General features: G+C 33.9%; 1 protein-coding gene across 5 annotated transcripts in view; it reads right to left on the bottom strand.

Annotated features, from left to right (window-relative positions):
- Nucleotides 1–2,676: 2,676 nt before the first annotated feature.
- The window catches only part of LOC143256809 (CD109 antigen-like), a 144,343-nt gene continuing 124,297 nt past the window's right edge, over nt 2,677–22,722 (bottom strand). For 4 of the 5 annotated variants that reach the window (XM_076514522.1, XM_076514520.1, XM_076514523.1 and 1 more), the window contains 10 exons: nt 22,433–22,508; nt 20,375–20,555; nt 15,606–15,698; nt 14,207–14,393; nt 12,478–12,707; nt 10,625–10,786; nt 7,447–7,640; nt 6,054–6,228; nt 5,580–5,685; nt 2,677–4,289 (listed from right to left, as the gene is read on the bottom strand). In XM_076514522.1, coding sequence (XP_076370637.1) covers nt 4,093–4,289; nt 5,580–5,685; nt 6,054–6,228; nt 7,447–7,640; nt 10,625–10,786; nt 12,478–12,707; nt 14,207–14,393; nt 15,606–15,698; nt 20,375–20,555; nt 22,433–22,508 — 1,601 coding nt within the window. In that variant the 3' untranslated portion in view covers nt 2,677–4,092. Of the gene's footprint in view, nt 4,290–5,579; nt 5,686–6,053; nt 6,229–7,446; nt 7,641–10,624; nt 10,787–12,477; nt 12,721–14,206; nt 14,394–15,605; nt 15,699–20,374; nt 20,556–22,432; nt 22,509–22,722 lie in introns of all 5 variants that reach the window. The other variant, XR_013031502.1, reaches the window with a different exon arrangement.

The raw sequence follows: 22,722 nt of genomic DNA, 5'->3' as shown, positions 1-22,722 counted from the left end.
TATTCAAGTAAGTGTAGTTGCTTGGAGAGATGCGTTCAATGTTAATATAATCTAAGAGTTCAATATCAACAACAGGTTCGTTTGAATTTTGTGGATTTTCTTAGTTACATACCTGTACACACATATGTATACGGAGTCTACAGTAATAAATGGATTTTCCTTATACTGAATATTTAGTTGCTCAAATCCAAAGTCAAACACGTACAAAAATACTACACACGTGTTTACATGGAAACTTACATTTTTTCCAAAACCATACAGCTATATTACACATTGTCAAAATCTTCTATGTAATATTCAGTAGAGCTGCGTAGACTTTGAACTCTGAATAATAACTCAGATATATTTTTAATGCGTCCAGGATATAAATCAGGTTGGGTCAAAGCGTACCGTGGCAGAATATATTGAATAAATAATCTTGGGTTATTATTGCTATATTTGCAATAGAAAGTAAGAATTTAAGTAGCATTGTCCAAATGAGCCACGTAAATTATGCTAAGTGACTATTATCAACATTCCATTCAGAAGTTTGCCCGTGTTGTTATACAGGGAGGATGTTCGAATCATTTGTTTTTACTTTGTATACCGTAATTTTTGAAACAATAGGAAAGCATGGGTCGCCCGCTAGTACAGCGTTAAGTCTACGGAGATACAACGCTAAAATAAGGGGTTTGATTCTCCTTGGTTGGGTCAGCTGATAGCCCGTTGTGGCTTTGCTATAAGAAAACAAAGCATAGATTTTATGAAACTTACTGACCCAATAATTTTGACACCCAAACAATACTTTCTTTCATTTGATTATTTTTCCTACATTATTATTTTGTTGACGATAAAACACAGATACCACATTGCAACTTTCTTTAACCATTTATAGGATGCACAAAAATATACAAAGCTTTCTGAAATTGTACTTTCAATAGCATTTATTACTGCTTTATCAAAGTCTGTCATGGGCCCGTCATGGCCAAGCGTGTTAAGGCGTGCTACTCGTAATCTGAGGGTCGCGGTTTCGCATCCCCGTCGTGCCAAACGTGCTCGCCCGTTCAGCCGTGAGGGCGTTATAATGTGACGGGCAATCTCACTATTCGTTGGTAAAAGAGTAGCCCAAGAGTTGGCGGTGGGTGGTGATGACTAGCTGCCTTCCCTCTAGTCTTACACTGCTGAATTAGGGACGGCTGGCACAGATAGCCTTCGAGTAGCTTTGTGCGAAATTCAAAAACAAACAAACAAATAAACAAAAGTCTTTCACTTAATTATTTGAATTCTATCCTAGATTGCAATACGTAAAAACATCAAGGCTTCAGATGTATCCAATTGAAAGTTGAAAGTTCCAACAACCTCGTAAACAACGTTTGTTTTTACAGTAAGATAAAAATAATTGCATGAAAAATTTTATTGGTCTGTAGGCAGCAGCTAGTACGCAAAACTTCTTTACATAAGTTATATTTAGTTAAATTATTGACGTGGATGTGTGAAGCAGACTGGGCAACTTATTTCGAACTTCGATTTCAAGTCGCACAAGCGGATGAGAATAATCATCCATTCTTCTTAGACGGAATGCAAGTCCATCGAAATTAATCTCCATCTAACATCATATAGCTGAGTCGATTAAAACAAGTTGTATAAGGTTTTTTACTCCAGGACACAACAGCATGGTGTGTTTAATAGAATGCTAACCCTTGTTTGAGAAATAAGCCACTTAAGGTAGTTTGGGCAACTGTTGCGTTTTAAAGTCCGCCCAACTTCCTTTTTCTCGTTTGCCACACGTTTACCTATTGCCATTGTTGGTTAGACTTTGATGACAGTTTATTTGAACAGGTCATCAAACAAATAGCCTTTCATTACGATAATTATGTTAAGAGATAGCCAAGTTTCATATTCCGTTAGGATGCTAAATCTTTTTTTAACCTCTTATCTTACAGAGTAATTGTTATAAGACTATATTTCTGGGCTTCATAAGCATAAACAACAACCTAATACATAACATTACTTTTATATACGTATATTAATAATTGAAATGTCATAAAAACGAGCATGTGATCCTGATAAAGTCGCCAAGTAAACCAAATTCCTCTCTCCAGCTTTCTAGATTTCTTTCTTACGGCGTTACTTTATCAGAAACACACTGAAAGCAATTTTAGCAAAAAAAAACACAAAAAAAACATTTCTTTTAGTAATGAAATAATAAAGTGTTTAATTCTGGATTTTCTATTCCCCTTTTTTCTATCTAAACTACAATTTCAAATGATATATATAACCACGACTTCTTAGTTAAAACATTCGAGATTACTAGAGAACAGATGTGCACAGCGTACACAGCTCATTTTGTGGCTTTACGCATAAAAATAAGCTTACAAAATCAAGTTAAGAAATATGTATATGTAAAAACGGCTGGTTTGGGTTGAGAATTTTTTTTATGTAAAGGAGCGAACAACGTTTCGATCTTCTTCGATCATCGTCAGGTTCACAAAGAAAGAAAGAGGTAACTGACCGACAGCTGCCCACAAGTTAAGAAATAAATTATAAATCATAAAAAATCACTTTATTTGAGTCCTCTGGTGTCCTAACGGTAAGTGTGAAAGTTTATAATGGTAAAAATAGATTTTCAACACTCGTAATGGGAAGAACACTGTCAAGTCCATTGTGTGGCTTCGTGGTTAAGAAACAAATAAACGGTTTATTTCATTTACTCTGCTTTATTAATAAAATATTTATTCATCTAATGCATGCGTTGTGTGGAGAGAATATTTTAATGCTTAAAGATTTATATATTATATTGATATTACATATTGTGTTTAATAAACTAAGACTAAGCTCTACATATATGTTGTATCTACAACGTCTTCTTAGATTGTAAGGTACACAAAGGACAAATTAATGATATTATATCCTACGTTATTTATATGAGTATCCGAATTTATTATTTGGAACTTTTGATTATTAGTAGTTTTATTTCAACATTTAAAACACAATAAAACTATACAGGATACCTATCACACCACTGACAAAAACTGGAAGCACGTTTTACAAAATTAACATTATTAAGAACAACGACATTTCTGTTTCGGTCGACTTCATTAAAATGTTACTTTTAACGTAAACAAACGTGACAGATAGACTTGCCATTTTACTACTTTAGTACTTTTTCACTAGACTAACTTCCAAGCATGTTGAGCATTGATAATATCATTGGAATAATTAAGTTCCAATCTATAACTTCAAATTTATACATTTCTTACACTTCCTTTGTTTTTTTTGGAAGGTAGGGGGATTTAAAGACGAAATGTGATATCTAAACCACACATATTAGTGCTAATAAGTCTATTAGAATATATTACGATATTAAACTAAACCTACAAACTACGATACATTAGAAAAGGCTCTCCATCACAGTTTGCAGTCACAATTTTAAATAATTTTATAATATACAGTTAGCGAAGAATAAATAAAATTACAATACCGTATTATTTCTACTGTCATACGTTTAGAGGCTATTTTTCTAGCTAAGGAATGACATATGATCTTTAAGTACATGCACACGTATGATGGATATCCTCTAATCCTTATTGGTGGTCAAGATTCTAAACTCGAAACTGTTTTCCAGAATAACATTTATACGGTCACACTTTCGTTTTCCATTTCTTATGACACACGTTCATAATAATTACACAGTATTTTCGGAAAAATTCTTTTCTGGAATTAAATGGAAAACAAAGACAAACATCTTGTTTAGAATTTTTTTACCTTAAAAATTAAAACCGATCTATCGAGTTTAACGATTACCAGTGATGCTCAAATCAGTATCGCTTAGTTTTTGAATGGTATTAGGACATATGTTCTTAAGAATAAAAACAAACAAGGTATTATTCATGGAGCAGTAATGTTCATTGGCGTATTTTGTTGTTTTGTTTTTGAGCTTTGTGCCCTAATACTGTCTTACTTGACTTCGAATTATTTTCCTCCTCCTTGTTTTCTCAAAAGGCACTGCACAAGAAGTCCCCACTAGATCACTGATGTACAGCCCGTATTCAGATTGATTTTACACCCAAGTTTGTTTAAAACGAATTTCTAAATTCACTTTTTTGTTGAAAATCACACTTTCTTTGAGTCAGATAACACAGAGTACACAAAGAACATTAAAACAAAAATCAACATCCGATCGATTTGATGTAGGAAATTGGCAGACGAGGTATAAACTGGACAATATGGACACTGGTACGAGCCACATACATCACAGATATCCAGAAAGTACAAACTGGATGCGTCAAAAATTGTTTGGTTGTAACGTTCTGAAACAAAAAAAATTAGACAATTATAGCAGAATCGAAACATCTTTATCTCGATATAAGTCGTTATAAAAAATAACTAAACGTTTGTATAATATGGTTTTCGTCATTTATGTACATATTAAAGAGACACTCTCCTTGGTAGCACAGTGGTAGGTTTGAAGATTTAGAGCATTAAACATTGTAATTTAATCCCTGTGGTGGGCATAGAGCAGATAGCCCAATGTGTACATCAATGCTTATCAACAAACAAACAAGTTAATAAATATATCACCGAAAATCAAAATACGTCTTTATTAATTTTAAATAATATTATCAGTTTTACACTCTTTATAATTTTAATGTTTTTTTATAGCAGATACACATTTCTAATGATTTAATATATACATATATATCAAGAGCACCAGTACTGAACATTAAAGTAAAATGAAACAAAATCAAAAGGAACGACTTAAAATCTAAACCTCTGACAAACGACAATTTGTTTTAAAGAACAACAAGTCCAAACAAAAATGAAAAGAATGCTGCACTAATCGAAAGGATCCCCAGGGTACAGGCTATAACATTCAAATAGCCCACTGTGTAGCTTTTAACTCAAAATAAAAGATTGGTTTGGTTTGAATTTCGCACAAAATTACACTAAGGCTATCTGCACTAGCCGTCCCTAATTTAGCAGTGTAAGACTAGAAAGAAGGCAGCTGGTCATCACCACCCACCAACCACTCTTGGGTTATTCTTGGGCTATACCAATGAATAGTGGGATTGACTGTCACATTATAACGCCCACATGGCTGAGAGGGCGAGCATGTTTGATGTGACAGGAATTCGAACCAGCGACCTTCGGATTACGAGTCGAATGTCTTAACCACCGGTTCAAAGAATGAATCATAAGCATTGTAGTTTAAGTTTCAAGATGGAATACGTTTTAGTAACAAATAACATAGAAAAGATAAAATATTTAATCTTTTAATAAGAACTGATCCTAGATAAAAAGAAAACAACACAAAACATGAAATACATAATATACTCTTCAGGACATTGTCTGTCCAGCAACGAAACAGATTATGTCTCGGTAGGTTTCTTCTTATTATTCATTGTTTTAATATTTTTTTCGACATACTGTTTTTTCATAAAATATACTTTTCACATTTCCTTTTAACATTAATTTATATGATTATTCAAGTATTTATATTTTTAATATTCAGTACGCTGTTATAATTATCTAAAATACCCTTGACATAAATACATAATCAGTTACGAAGTATTTTTTTTTGATAAACAAAAAGAGGATACCTGGTGTATAATAATCAAATATTTTGACTTCCAAATATCTTGTCATATTGGCCACTGGATACCACCTTTGAACAGTAAACGAAACACACGTTTCATAAGAATCTAACTGTAGGGAAAAATAACATTTCTTACTCAAAAGAACTTTTAAACATAGAAATGTTAGCGTTATCGAATACAAAGTGTTAAAATGATTTCAGACTATAAAGCTCATTAAATATAAAAAAAAATTACTTAAGCTAGTGAGTGAACGCTTTCATTACAAGAGCAACGTAATTATTTCTGTTGGAGCTCTTGGTTAGACAAAAATTCTCTTTTATAATGATCGTTTATTTTTATTTGTTTATAAGTTCTTTAATGTTTCCTGGCTGTGTTTTAATTAAACAAAAACGTTTTGACTTTCATCTTCTTATCATGTTATCAGTGATTGTATCAAACTTATACATGTGAAGAAAATCGTGAAAGATGTATTCTTACATATTCAAAGTAGAAGATAACTCTTCTGTCCTTGGTTTTTGCATGTCGCAAATTCTTAACTAGGCCAGTTTGAACATAATTATCTAACTCTCTCTGGTGAATTCCATATCCAGTTGGAATGTCTATTTGCAATACTGCCAACCCACTGGCATGGCTCTCATCTTGGTTTGTCCAGCTTCAAGAAAGGAAACGTAAAATACAAAAGAAAAAAAAAACAATTGATTTGTCCACTAATAAGAAACAAAGTGTATCAAAACCTGAAGAGCTTAGCTAAAAATCATAAAATATTTTCACTTACATAAGACAGTATCGTGCTGAGAATCTAAGATAAAAAAAAAACCTAGTGTAATTAATATGATAAAGCATATTCACTTACATAAGGTAGTGTCCTGCTAGGAATCCAGTGTAATGAAGCTTATGAAACTAAAAATGGTAAAATATTATATACACTTGCGCATTACAGTTTCCTTGTAATAATTTATTTTTTAAAAAGGAAGGATTAGTTTGTTAAAACATACAATATTTACTCAGTCGGGGTAGTATTCCATTATGAGCTCGAATAAAAAGAAAAACTCAGTCTAATTAAAAACATAAAAATATCATGTCGACTTAGAAAGGACAGTTTCATATTCGAACAATTGAGGGCTAACCTAGCTAAAATATATATTATCAAAAATTGTTTAGGTAAATTAATATTTATATACCTAATAAAAACGAAACATACGAGGCATAACATTTATTTAAAACCAAGTCAATTAATACAGCCTGTCAATATTTTAATGTTCGTGATAAAAATCAATTTTCGTTATTAATTCAATGCTCGGTATTACGAACTTTAAGCCTAATGGTTTCCAATGCTTCAGGTTTTAGCGTTAAACACCATAATATAAATGTAATTTGTCCAGCTTCATAGAACACAAAATACACATACATATATAGAACGTTATCCAGCCAAAAAGTTTAAAATTTCAAGTCAACATAAGCAGAGATTTGTCTGGTTATAAAACAGAGAAAGAATGCCTCATGTACAGATAGCTTTGGCAGATCTCCAAGTATCATATTAATGTGAGTGACATTTCATACGTTAATGTAAAAAATAGGTTTAGCGTAGTTGAAAGACAAAAAAAATCATCAACAAACGTAAGGACAAATTATATGAACATTTATGTTGAGACAAAAGCAAGTAAGCTGAGCGATACTGGACTCAGATGGATACAACAGAGAGTGTATTGTATACCCTGAAATACGGGTACACCCTCCTTATATTATCAAGACGTTACTTCTGCAATAGCTGATCCCTTCTCTCTTTTTGATAAACGGCTACCTTGGTATTATCTAGATTCTTCGCACTGTACACCCTAATCTATAACAAAATAAAGAACACAAGGCTCACCTCTGACAAGACTGGAATGTCATGTGAGAGTGGTTTCGGCCAAAGAAATGACCACGCACCCACAGAGAAAAGGCTTTTAGTGGTGGTGGGATGAGTAGCTGAGGCTGGTCCACGTTATATTCACCAGATAACTGGACAATTGCAAGTCCAGAACCTTGAGCTTTCACAATTATCGCTCCATATGCGTTTAGTATCTTAAAAATAACATATGAAATGACTTATCCATAAGAAGTGAATAAATTGGTAAATACACATACGAGACTTATCTTGGTATATATATATATATATATAGTTCATTAAAATTGAAATGATTGTGCAATAAAGTTTTCACTAAACGTTCAAAGTTCAGTGTTGTTTCTGCTTGGCATACATTCTATTTTCAGTTAAGCATTTCGAATAGCTATATATTCGTACTTTGGTATTGAAAACCATGCGATGGAGCCTTTTGAAATGGAAACTAGGCTTAAATGTTATCATCTAGATGAATGGTTGTAAGACATACCATGACTAGACGTGACGACATGGACTGTAGTGAGCTTACAAACTAATTTTAAAAAAGGAACTTAATCCTGTACATGTGATAACAGCTAGTTGAATGTAAAATATTTACATAGTAGTTTTACAAAACTTCAATCAATTACAATTCTTCTATTCAAATTAGTGGTAGTATACTAACATAGGAGTACAAAATATCAAATTTGTTTTGAATTCCTCGCAAAGCCACACGAGGGCTACCAGCGTTAGCCGTCTCTAATTTAGTAGTGTAAGACTAGAGGGAGGCAGCTTGTCATCACTACCTACTGCAAACTCTTGGGCTACTCTTTTACAAATGAATAGTTGGATTGACCGTCACATTATAACGTCTCCACGGCTGAAAGGACGAAATGTTTGATGTGACGGGGATTCGAACCCGCGATCCTCAGATTACGAGTCGAGTACCTTAACAACTTGGCCATGCCAGGCCACAAAATGTTAAATAACACATGTTAATAAAATAACCGGTGTTTATCCACTTTTTGTTCTAGTACCATTATAAAATTAATAACAGGATTTCTTTAGCCCAATATTAAATATATATATATTTACAACTGTTCTCCTTTAGTTATATTAAAATGTTAGCTCACCTTCTAGCTGATCACGTTTATTATAAGTAAATACTTATGCATTACGAAACCTACACTAGCGATGAGGTACAGTTATTATAAATGTAGCAAAACATTTTGCAAATTTGTGATCACATGAGATGTATTCACGTAATCTAACGCAGTGAATAAATACACTTATTTAAAGCTTATAAAATGGCGTCATGATATAGTTACTGAATTGTTACTGTTTATCACTTTATATTATTATTAATATAGAAAAGTAATGTTTCAAAATTTCATTTTGGAATTAGTTTTTCTTCTTCTGATTCTTTTGATGATTCCTCTGTATGAACTAATTAATATCGATATTTATATTTTATTGTTCTTTAACATTAGTTCGAAGTCCTACCCAAGCACATGTTCATTAACTGTGTTTTGATTAAGTGCTAAATTTTATTCTAAGTGTTATTACAGTTTACTAACCCCATCACACCAAACATGATCGCTCTCTCAGCCGTGAGGGGTTATAATGTGGCGGTCAATTCTACTATTCGTTGGTAAAAGAGTAGCCCAAGAGTTGGTGGTGGGTGGTGATGACTAGCTGCTTTCCATCTAGTCTCACACTACTAAATTATGAACGGCTAGCACAGATAGCTTTCGAGTAACTTTGCGCAAAATTCAAACCAGTTTAGTAATTTTTATTTTCTAGCGCTGTGTTATTTTTGACCGTTGCAACACCATAACGCATCGGAGACATCGCAGAATTTTCTTTACTACAGATTTGTTTTTCATGAAACTATATTGATTAAGAAAGCGAAAAGTAACACTAAAACGTCATTGACAAATTAAAACTTTATGCATTCGAAAACTTTTTAGGTTATATCAACAAATATAAACCTTCTACTTTTTTAAAAAAATGTAAAAGCTAAAGCATTTTAAAATGCTGACGGTCGCTCACTTTTCTTTCCGGTAAGAAAGTAAAGTTGTGGCTGATGCCTCCTATCGTGATACAACTTTCTTTCGATTACGTTTCACGATACTATTTGTATTGAGGTAAATAAACATTTATCTCCATTTTACAATACTTAGTGTAAAGTTTATTTTATTTATTTATGCGCTTTGTGCGCTCATCATTCCCCCGAGGGTCCGGCATGGTCAAGTGGTTAGAGTGCTCGGCTCGTAACATGAGGTTCGAATCCCCGTCACATCAAACATGCTTGCCCTTTCGGCCGTGGGGGCGTTATAATGTGACGATAAATCCCACTATTCGTTGGTAAAAGAGTAACCCAAACTTTGGCGGTGGGTAGTGATGACTAGCTGCCTTTCCTCTTGCACAATTAAGGGCGACTAGCGCACATAGCCCTCATGTAGGTTTGCGCGAAATAGAAAAACAAACAAACATTCCACCAAACTTTTGGAAGTCTCCTAACATTAAAAGAGATATGGAAAGCCATAGACAATTCGCAATAATTACAAATAATTAGTTTATTGTATATATATATATATATATATAACAAAAACAGAAGGCTGGATCTGACTTCCGTACAACCTTCAAAACCACATGCGAAAAGTCAGTTTTATTTTGAAAGATTCAACACTAGAAAAAGCTAGACATTATGAATGTTTTGCAGGATGCTCACTGTGCACTAACTGCTTTTAGTCCTTTGTACAAAACGTAGTAAAATAAATCTTGATTATTCATGTGTAGCTTTTGGTTTGGTTTTTTTTGGAATTTCGCACAAAGCTACTCGAGGGCTATCTGTGCTAGCCGTCCCTAATTTAGCAGTGTAAGACTAGAGGGAAGGCAGCTAGTCATCACCACCCACCGCCAACTCTTGGGCTACTCTTTTACCAACGAATAGTGGAATTGACCGTCACATTATAACACCCCCACGGCTGAGAGGGCAAGCATGTTTGGCGCGACTCGGGCGCGAACCCGCGACCCTCAGATTACGAAGCGCACGCCTTAACGCGCTAGGCCATGCCAGGCCCTCATGTGTAGCGTATAAATATTTTGTACACTATTTATTTATTAAAATAAGGTCTAAAATATTTTACACATATCGGTGAAGTTGTGAATCTGCAACACTTACCTCTATATTTTGTAGCTTCGAAAGGTTATCATCTTTAATGTGAAGCTGCCACACATAGCTGGGGTTAGAGAGTGCCTCTATATTAAGTGTCATATCCGTAGCGTCTCTCGGTCTTGAATGAACCGTGTACTCGATTAGTGATTGGTAAGCAAGGAGTGTATCCTGAAGAATATTAAAATCTTATGATCAAGTCAGTTTTAGTATATTAGGGTTAGGTGGCTTGTTTTGGCAACTTGAGAAAACTCCGAAAATAACGCATACGCGAGTTTAAACTAGCTCAGTCTTCTTTCACTGCCTATCCATTCCTGAATTATGGGAATCGAAGGACTTCATCCATGGAAGTTTTCAAATGGTTAACTTTAAATAGCGCCATCTGTTCAATTTTACGCAAAAATAATATTCACGGAGTAATCGTTATTGTCTAAGTTATTTTTGCTCAAGTTTTCTTTTTGATCTTGAAACCAGGGACCCTTTCAAGTTATTTCTTTTAAAAAATGTAAGAAGGCACCATTAAAGTATTGACATTAATTTAGTGCAAGTAAGTTTCACATGAGTAAAACGTAAATACAAAATTAGTTTGTTATATTTCCACTACAGCATTAGTTCTTAAATTAAACAGGAAACAATGTAAATAAAAGCAACTTTCATAACAAAGGTAGTTGATTTGTAAATTAACCACGCAAGTTTGAAACTCAAGTTTTCAGCCAATGAAAATAGAAATAATCAAACCGATATGGTTTTGTGTATCCATCCCTACCTTGTTTCTGTAACTTTTCACACTACTATCCATACACCACACATAATTTTTGGAAAAATTGCTTTTCACTACGTGTGTGCCACTGAATTACAAAAATAAAACAAATGTTCGCTTATCAACCCACCTAAGTGAGTTTGTTAAATAACCAGTTGTAGCCAATTGTGTGGTACGTTATCGATATCTGAGGTCATTCTACAAGTGCAATGAAAAAAACTGGCACGAGATTAATAATCACTGGTCAGTACTTAATGTTGAGGAACCTACAGTGAGGGAAGAACAATCAAAGTATTTACAGCTGTATCATCTCTATGTTCATGTGTCCAATCTTTTTTAGCATTGTCGTCCCTACATGTTTTTTTATAGTTTGTTTTGTAACGTTTTTCCTCTGACTGAAAGTTAGTGTATTAGTTGAACTTGCGTAATAAAATTTAACTATATATATATATTGGTTGTCTATTAATTCTTTCATTTCATACATAATATAGGGGTTGGCTCCCTAAAGACATCGGTTATGTAGTGTACAAAGCACTGAGTATTCTACATGTTACACTCATCTACTGTCTGGTAATTCCTGTTTTACCCTATACTTAAGATTTTTAAAAGGAATAAAAGATTTCCATAAGAAAACTAATTTTAAGGGAGGATAATGATAACATTATTTTCATAAGAATTATGAATTTTTAGCTTATATTAAACATTGTCGAGCCTAATGATAGCCTGCTACCAAGTCCTCTTAAAATTGTTTTATTCATATTATGAAAACCTCACACAGTTTTTGGCTCGCGTAGGAAAAGAAAAAAAACAAACATTTTGGCTCTATTGCTAGTTCCCAGTTATCCATTTTAACAACACTTTTCAGTGACAGTGAGAACCTTAAAGGATGTAAAACACTCGATATTGGCAATTAGATTCTCATATAAGGTTATATATAACTCAGTTTTAACAGTTACTTTTAAGCATTACAGCGTAATAGATTGAAAGCGGCAGCTATTTTTTTCTCTCGTCCCATTTCTACGTACTAAAAACTACTGTTTTATGATATGTGATTAACACTTGTTACATTACCTGAAGGCACTTGTTACACAAAAGTACTTACCTGAGTAGAACTCCAACCACCATCATGCAATCGCTGAGCAACAAGCCATCTAACAATATCCTTTTGGATGACTGCCTCTCTTGCCACGTGCACCAAAAGGCCGTATGCTGTTGTCTGCACGTTCGAGGCTTCGTATTTGTGAGGTAATTTGGGTAGAAGGTATGGCCGGTTGTTTATGATGATGGTTCGAGGAGGACGAACAGGTTCTCTTGCCCAGTATTTCATACCACCTGCAATTAACGGCTATTGTAATTGAAAGGCACCTCATTAGTATTAATTTAATTCATTTTAAAATATTGCTTTAGCTATGCCGTAATATTATTTTTACGTAAACAATTCAATGGGTATAACCTAACAAGTTGCAAAATAAAAGTGTGATATTTTTGATACTGCTTGATTATACACGTCTGAAACACAGATATTTGCTACTCTTCGAATGTCGCCACAATACAAAAAACCACAAAAACTATTTTCCTCAGTCTGTTAGCAAAAACGTATTATCCAATCTCTATTGGCACCTTTGTTTTAATTATTAATGCCAAATGTTTCTGGGTAAAACAAACAACTTATAGATGTGTTTGATTATTTTCTCTTTCGTGCTACTGTTTTATATAGTATCAGAAAAAAAGTATGAGAAAACAGTCTAGGATCTTTGGTAGCTTTAACGACGTCATTAATGTTCAACTATTAGCCAAAAATGAGTAAAACAAAATTCGCTTTCAGTGTTAGTTAAAAAATTGAATTTTCAATATAACTAATACTTCTTTTATAAGGTTATCTAAATTTGATGGACTTCTACGGGCAGGTAATGTTTGAGTTATTTTTGACAACCTCGAGATTTTAAGTAGCTTTGATTTGTTTGAAATTCGCGCAAAGCTACACGAGGGATAAATGTGTTAGCCGTCCCTAATTTAGTAGTGTAAAACCAGAGGGAAGGCAGTTAGTCATCACCACCCACTGCCAACTCTTGAGAAACTCTTTCACTAACGAATAGTAGGATTGACCATAACATTATAACGCCCCCACGGTCAGCTGAAGGCCGAACATATTTCGTATAACGGAGATTTGAACTCGGGAACCCCCAGATTAGGAGTCGAGTGCCATAACCACTTAGCCACGCATAGCTGGAAGCTTCGGTATAGCCATTAATATTTATACTGTTTCATATATCTGATAATTATATTGTTCTTAACTTAACCCATCATCTAGAACCACAACGCAAAACTGCAATCTGTGCATAATCCATGATGTTGTAATGAACTTATAAAATAAAGAAAAATAAGAATTAATTTTGCATTTCAGCTCCCGAAATAATGCAGTACAGTAATTTTCATCGTTATAAAAATATAGACAAAGCTATTTAGAAATTCTCCAACGAAACTTATAAATACAATTTGCATGATACACGTCCTTTTAAATAAGAATATTCATAACAAAACTCAGCTGAATGATGAGTAGCCACAACAATTAATTTATAAAAAGTTGAGGAAAGGTAGCGAAAGTTATGTATAATGTTCTCGTAGTGCTATCTAGTGTCCAGAATATAAAACATGGATCGTTTAAGGGCATTTATATGTAGATACGTTTTACTTGTTAAGACAATATTTGTTTAAAGAAAATTTACAGATGAATGTTACTATTCTGTTGCTTAACCATTTCAGTTTGAAAAAAAAAAAGCTATTAGTTTTGTTTGGACAGTAAAGATACAAATCAGGCCCTCTTTTCTTACTCGATTCTCTCATTCTCCAGTCCAGCAAGTTAAAGGCCTCTCCTCCAGCATTGCTGTCGGATAAAGTTAAAGCATACGTAACAATGGCTAGATCAAATGGGTCTTCGTAGTTCTTTACAATATGAAGTGTTCTTTCCAAATATCTTTGCGCTGCGGTCCGGCTTGTAGAAGTTCTTGCTCCTAGTTCCTGTATGCGAACAATTGGAAAAACAACAGCAGTTAATTTGTCACGAAAGTTATCAATATATTGTATACATTGCCTTATTACGGTCAACTACCACGTTTAGCAAAGAAATTATTGTTTTAATGCACTCAAATATTTTTTGTATAATTTAAGTACATGGACAATTTTCGCGAAGGCTTAAAATATGTTACCTTGGTGTTGCTGATATATTTATAACTGTATTATATATATAAATATGCATGTATATGTTAACAAACCTTCATTAACGTGTCTACTAACAGGTAGTATTGCTAGATTATTGTTGTTTCAAACCGTTCGATCACTGCCTTTTGTGATAACAATACAACTACCACACAGCCCCAAAAAAGGATTCATCAAATGGGCAAAAATCTGTCTGAAATAAATAATCAAATGTGAAAAAAATTCCAAAAGCTTCAAGCGGCTTTAGTTTTAAATACTACGTTTTAACTCTAAAACTACTGTTTTACAATAGCTTATATTTGATTAAAGTTGTATTGAACCACTTAGAAGAGCTTAATATAAGCGAATTATATCGTTCTCATTGCAGGAATCTTAAAAAGTTAAGAAACTAACCCTAATTCTTTGATTTCTCACACAAACTTGATAAAACCGTAACATTGTTTATTTTGAATTTCGTACAAAGCTACTCGAGAGCTATCTGTGCTAGCTGTTCATAATTTAGCAGTGTAATACTAGAGGGAAGGCAGCTAGTCATCACTAATTCTTGGGCTACTCACCGCTAACTCTTGGGCTACTCTTTCACCAACAAATAGTGGGATTGACCGTCACATTATAATGCCCCACGGTTGAAAGAGCGAACATGTTTGGTGCGAGCGGGATTCGAACCCGTGACTCTCGGATTACGAGTCGAACGCCTCAACCCACCTGGACATGCCGGGCCTAAAACCATAACAAACAACTGTTTTTTTTTTCAGGATCCCTTCCACTTCTCTTTCTTTATCTTTGCGTTTAATACAATGTTTTCTAACATTTTCATCTTGGATAAAAATTATGATATATAAAAAGATATATGTTACATTTTTCTATCCAACGAAATCAAAGCATCATATTAATGAAATTTTCTAAAATACACTCCAATCTTTTAACAGTCTTGAAAGAAAATTTTAAAAAATATTGTTTTTCCAAATGTTATTAATATTTTACACTTAACAGGCTTCAAAATATGTAACTTACACCACCCAAGTCCTTAACTTCCAACAGAGTAATTAGAACGTGAGCCGTGAGTGCGATTTTCCCGTGGTTAGGTATATCATCAAGTCTTCCAGTCTATAAAACAAAGATTTTTATTACACTAATCTGAGCTGCTTACCCACTTTCAGTCTATAAAACATTTTTATTACACTAATCTGAGTTACTTATACACTTTCAGTCTATAAAACAAAGATTTTTATTACATTAGTTTGAGTTGCTTACACATTCGCATGTAATGCAAACTGTTAGGTTCTACGAGAGATTATAAACGCTTACCGAGAAAACAAGCGTGACAAGATAAGACAAAACAATTTAAAAAACAAAAACAATATTTCTATTAAGCATTTCATGCTTATAAGTTGCCATTGGAAAATTCATATGCTAGCTTTTATTTCATATAAATATTCTATAAGAACATCCATGTCCAAAAGATTGACTTTGCAAGTTAATGAGGAATGCCTTTCAAGCTTTTTAATTTTAAAATAAAACAAAAACGAATATGATATTTTGCAAAAAAACAAAATAAACAATCTAAACAAAAGTTCTCGAATGTACAAACATATATATTTTAATATTGTAATAAAATAAGAGGCCCGGCATGGCCAGGTGGTTAAAGCACTCGACTAGTAATCTGAGGGTAGCCGGTTTGAATCCTCGTCACGCCAAACATGCTCGCCCTTTCAGCCGTGGGGTCATTACAGTGTTACGGTGAATCCCACTATTCATTGGTAAAAGAGTAGCCCAAGAGTTGGCGGTGGGTGGTGATCACTAGCTGCCTTCCCTCTAGTCTTACACTATTAAATTAGGGACGGCTAACGCAGATAGCCCTCGTGTAGTTTTGCACGAAATTCAAAACAAACAAACAAAATAAGACTTTTATACTTCGATAATTCGTAGTCTGTAAGACGAAAGCGGATATAAAATTTCACAGAAATCCTTCACAAGTTAAAGTGAGGCTGGCATGGCCTGGTGGCTAGGGTGATCCGATCGCAATCTAAGGGTTGCGAGTTCGAATCCCTCGTCATCAAACATACTCGTCCTGTATAGTTGCTTTCCCTGGTTGAGGAGATATGTAATGTACAGTTTGTCTGCTTGTCAATTTCACACTATGTTAAACAAATAAGATGTCCAAAATGTCTGTTTCGTGTTATGTAAAGATAGTTGAATAAGTTATATTCAATTAATTTTAAATATGCCAGCCAGTAAGTTACGTGTTAACTATAACTGACATAATGTTGTTGTGAAACAGCATGTGTCAGAACTCAATTTGACACTGTTTGACACTATCTTAGGCAGCGTGATGTCTCCGCAAACGATCACTTTTAGGAGCAGTGTGTAATCGTTCTTTTGGACGCCAAGTATTTATACACTTCATGATATTGGAAAACAAAGGAATATCAATCAACTTGGGGTACCAGAACTATTCAGAAAGAGATTTATAATAGGACGTATGCCTGACGTCTAACAACAGATGAAAATCTACGAACAGAAAAGGTAAGTGATAAGAGCAAACAGTACCCAACATAATCAAAGATCTTTGTCTGGAAAAACGACATAAATCACGTGTTATCAAGTTATTTCCATGACATATCAGTTGAACATTTGAATACCTTAGCAGCTGGAGAATGAAATGGGTATTTATGCTTTCCGTAACAAAACATACTGGTCTAGTCACTAGAGGCAACGACTCAGAACTTCTGTGATATCGGACTGCTAAAACTGGTGCTAGAAAACCGTAATCCTTTACATTAAATTCATGACTGAAAGTCAGCAGGGAGAAGTGATATGTATTGAAAATTACAAAAGTTATTCCGACAGAGCATTTTAGAGAGGTAACTACACTGCTGGGTTATTTTCAAGACGCGAGGGTGTCATAGAGAGCATGACTTAATGTGATGACCTGTGACCTGGACAATAACAACATGGTGAGGCTCCAAAATTGTTTTATTATAGCGTACTCAATCTCTGTATAACACATTAACCAATTGTGTTGTCTGCTAGACAAATGATGTAATAAGAGTGTGTTTTTGTTTTCATTTCATAGCACATATACGAATTAGGTATTCAAGCTAGCCATTCTATACCAAATCTTCTGTTTCGTAACAAACAAGAAGATCTCTGACAAGTTAAAATAAAGTTTTTATACAATGCTAATAAAATCATTCAGTTTATCAATCCATATCTATCAAACGTATTATTAAATGAAAGTGCACAATTTTGGTTTACCTATTAAACTAGGTCTTATTTTAACATGTCGCACTCAAGCTAGTTTTGCTGTAGTGGAAAAGGAATCATAAGAATAGTCAGGTGCTGTACGAGCACCATACCTCACGTGGCCCTGATATCAGTCATGTGAACAATGGAATTAAATATATATATACACATACATACAAGTTCTGGCTACTTTATCAGAAACTATACTTAATAACAGGTTGGACCACATTTTTCTTAGATAACATCCATGATACAATGTAGAATGAAATCCATAGAATGCTGAAAAGTGTCATAAGGGGATTTTTTCATATATCATTAATACTTTACACATTCTATGAAGAGACGTAGGTAGAGGACAATATTGGCCGATGTGTTTTCTAAGTTCATCCCACAGATACTTGTTTTGAAATTCGGGTATTGTGGTAACCAATGGCAATATCTGAAGTCTTTGTTATATTCCTCAAACTATGTAGATACAATTTTGACATTGGAAGTATTGTCGTCTTGGAAGTAGTTGTCCTCATCAGGGTACCCATGGAGCAACAACGGATACATTTTACCATAAGTTATGCTGAGATAACTTATGACATTCATTCTGCCTCCTAAAGTAACTAAGGAGTCCAAGTTATGCTAGTATAACACGACACTAATTTTTCCTCCACAATCAGAAGCGTGAATAGTTGGGACCACACATAAAATTGGTGTGTTATTCATGTAGTTTGTTTTCCAGATTTGTCTTATTCAAGCCTGTGCAAGTTGGTAAAATTTGATTTATTTGATCTCATAACCTTTCACCAGTCCTTATTAATAGAATGTATGTGCTCTTTACACCATTTAAGGCGTTTTTCTTGTTGGCATTCGAGTTCAGTGGTGTAAACAATAGTCTCCTTTTGGTATAGTCCATTTGTTGCACCTTTTTCGCAAAGTACGGTGAAGTAGGGGTGTAGTTTACCATGCACTGAATGTCTGTCATCTGATCCATTGCTTGAAGAAGGTTGGACCTTACTAACTCGACTAACCGTCTTTCTCCTCTTTTTATTATTACGTGTTTTTGGCCACAATTCCCTCCCCTCGTAACAGACATTTTATCAAAACTTCTACATTACCGATAAACCCTAAATGTCCAATGTGTTGGAGCAGCTTATCCATACAACTGTTTTAGCCATTGACATAGATAAACACTATCATGCCTCCTTTAAGCGCTGCAATTATTTCCCATATTTATCAGACATAAACCACAGATATACTTGTCTGAGTCGCTTACAGTGTTGTTGGAATCGCCTGACAAACCATATAGTCAATCTGCAGTTTAGGTTATGCCTTAGTCTGAAAGGGTAATTAGTTCCTAATAAAGTAACTAAACAGTATTTATTCGAGTTAAACATCGATAAATGTTTGTAAGGAATGAGGAAATTAAATACGAGAGTGTACTCTAACAACGTATCTGCACATGTGAAGTCAGATATTCAAGTCGTTTACTCTATGCTGCATGAGATGAAGATGATATTTATCAGACACGATAAGTGACAAATTATGCGTTCGTTTCACAAACCAGCGGTTCGCATTATCCACTTGAATATACACAAAACATGGATAGTTTTCGAAGGTTTGCTTTTCTTATCGCAAAGAAGTTAAGTATTTACTCCTTCGTTTTGTTAAAAATGTAACAAATGATGTATCAATATCAACTGTTTCCAACCACAGATCAATGCTTGTGTCACTTTATGCAGAATGACATGCAATAAGTGTTGCATGTGTCATTTGTTACATACGATATGCTACAACATATACGTGTGTTTTTATTTTACACCATATAGAGTAAGGAAAAAGATTGCAGTAACAAATGTTCAAGGATATATGTAACAATTGACGTTTCTGTGTCGCACGTGCCATATAGTCTGTCAAATGTGTTCATGTTTGCTTCGTATCATGTGTAACTCCATCATATGTAGCAAGCCATACGACCTTGCTAACATCTGTTTTACCACATCTATAACCAACAATGTCTGCGATATTTCTTCTACACAGTTCGTGCAGCAAGTCACGTGTCACATCACATGTAGCAAGCGACAGACCTTGCCAAATATTTTACACATTTGACAAGCAGTGTCTGTGTGCAACGTATCATGTATTTGCTTACTTGTTTGCCTGACGGATAACAATTCATTACATTTATAAGTGTAAGATTTCTAGTTGTCAATTCATTGGAATGTAATACCAAAAACTGGCGGAAGCGTGGCTGTTATTAGTTTTGTTTCTTATAAAATAAAACGGCCGTTAAGACTGGGAATAATGTTATATCAACACTGTATATGAACTTAAACAGTACGGAGTTCTATAAAGAAGAGTGTAATGCAGAAAATGAAATTTTAATACATTCATAGAGGTCAAAATAAAAGTTTAAACTTTCCTTAAATTTCAAAGTAATTTTATTTTGAAACTACTTTAGGTTTTATAATCATAACGATTATTGGTATCCCTACCCTAAATATGTTTTTGTGGTTCTTTTAATTTCCAAACTTTTTTTTCATACTCACATTCTGTTTCATTTTTCGATCATATGGAAAGAAATTTGCTTCTGTAAAAGCGCCATCTGGTAACTGATAGTTCAACAACCACTTAACAGCTTTTGCAATTACTGTTGGATCTATGTAAAGAAAGTTTGTCCACTCATCCAGAGATGCTTTATGAAACACTTGGACACAGAAAGCTGTCAACCTAGGAAGAAAACAAGACTGGATATGAGCAAAACGAATCTAATTCAAAAGTGATGTTATTTTCAAAATAATTAATATTGTCTTTATTGTTTTTTTAACTTCGCGCAAAGCTACGCGAGAGCTATCTGTACTAGCCGTTCCTAATTTAGCAGTGTAAGACTAGAGGGAAGGCATCTAGTCATCATCACCAACCACCAACTCTTGGGCTACTCTTTTTTCAATCTCTTTCTGAGATTGAACTTCACTTTATAACAACCCCACAGCTGAAAGGGCTGAAAGGTCGAACCCGCGACCCTCGGATTACGAATCAAACGCCTTAATCCATCTGGCCATGCCGGGCCCAAACATCTTTATTATTATTAATTATTTGTTTCTGACCTTTCACGCAATGATCCGCAAATACTATATGCGCAGAGTAGTCCCAAATCTTGAACTAATAGACTAAAGAAAAGAAAGAAGTTTGCCACCAGTAGGAAGACAGAAAGCATCTAGCCAACACCACCTTCGGTCTGCCATGGTCAGGTGGCTAAGGCGCTTGACTCCTACTTTGAGGGTCGTGGGCTCGAATCCCCGTGCAGACGTTATAACTATTCATTGGGGAAAGAGTAACCCAAGAGTTAGTGGTGTGTAGTGATGACTACCTATCTTATCTCTAGTCATACCCTGCTAAATTAGAAACAGATGACGCAGATAGGCCTTGTGTAGCTTTGCGCAAAATTCAAAAAACAAACAACAATACCCTCCGTAATTTACCGAATAGGGGTACTTAAAAGTCTTTCTTACAGCGCACCCAACATTTCATAGGGCGGAGCGCGGTTGTGCGGTAATGGTACACAAACAATGAATATGTAGACTCATAATCTTGTCATCCTCACTCTTAGGCCCCACGTGACCCTTGTCATTAATAATTTTGAACAACTAAAATCTGAGACGTTTAATAGATGTAAGTTTACTTTTTAATTTATTCATTTATTTTGTTTAGTTATTCTCTGGCTAACTTATACTGCAACATAAGACCATATTAATCAAGATCAGGTTATCATTTTAAATAATGTATTTGAATCTAAAGTAGAGGAGATACGTTTTGTTTTTTATAAAGCCTGTACATGTGCATGCAAATCCTGTTCCATATGTACACATAGAATAAAGGTTATCAAGACAGGTTATACAAATTTAATTTTTGAAAATGAATTTTGTTGCCAAAACGAATTCCTTCTATAACTTTTGCAAAAAGAATTCCAATAATAATACAGTTTGAATAATAATATAGTTCTTCCAAAAGCAGTTTTTTAAATACATTTTTATCAATAAAAATGTAAGTTGTTTAACAAAGCAAAGTAAACGTTATTCCTTCTCACTTGAAAAATAAACAAAAAATCAAGCTAGCAAATTTCAAAATAATTAATTAGATTGATAGACTTTTCTAAATATTTGTGAATATTATACATAAATAATTAAACTTGTATAATATTGAAAATATTATGAAAAAATAACGGTATTTACATCAAGATGAAATGTAATAGGCTAAAGCTTTCAAAACATATGAAAGAAAGACCCCAAACAAACCAAAACAATAGAAAAAGCTTCAATGCATTTTGAATATCCTGCCCAAATCCTAAAGAAAAACAACCATTTCAAATAATGATATATAATATAATAATTTCCATAAAACTACCCCAGCATAATTCAAAGCTTCTAAAGTAAAAAAAAAAAGACACATACAAATAATTATTTACTTTTGAAAAACAAATCACATACCAACTTCAATACTCTTAATACTAAAAAAAAAACGAGGACATTTCAATTGAAAATATTCTCTAGAGACAAGAGCCTTTATTTTAAATACACTAAAATATACACAGGAAATTATACACCTACCAAACGCTAGATTTGCTATTCTGGAACATTCCAAAAGATCCGTCGTCATTTTGATAACTGAGCTGGTGCTGATAGCCTGAAAGAATAAACTCAGAAATGACTTATTTTTGTACCTTACGTTTGAGCTTATTATTTGTCTATAATGTTAAACGTATATGAGCAGAAACAGTGGGTATGTTGTTATATCAAATGAGGTTTAAAGTTTACTTTGATTCGATAGGTCGTCAAGGTAATTTATATAGGGATACAAAAATACTAAAGCACATTAAATAAAGTGTAATATTTGTAAC

The sequence above is a fragment of the Tachypleus tridentatus genome, chromosome 7, assembly GCF_004210375.1.
Source record: "Tachypleus tridentatus isolate NWPU-2018 chromosome 7, ASM421037v1, whole genome shotgun sequence".
Classification (NCBI taxonomy): domain Eukaryota; kingdom Metazoa; phylum Arthropoda; class Merostomata; order Xiphosura; family Limulidae; genus Tachypleus; species Tachypleus tridentatus.
This window is presented reverse-complemented; position numbering and strand designations above follow the sequence as displayed.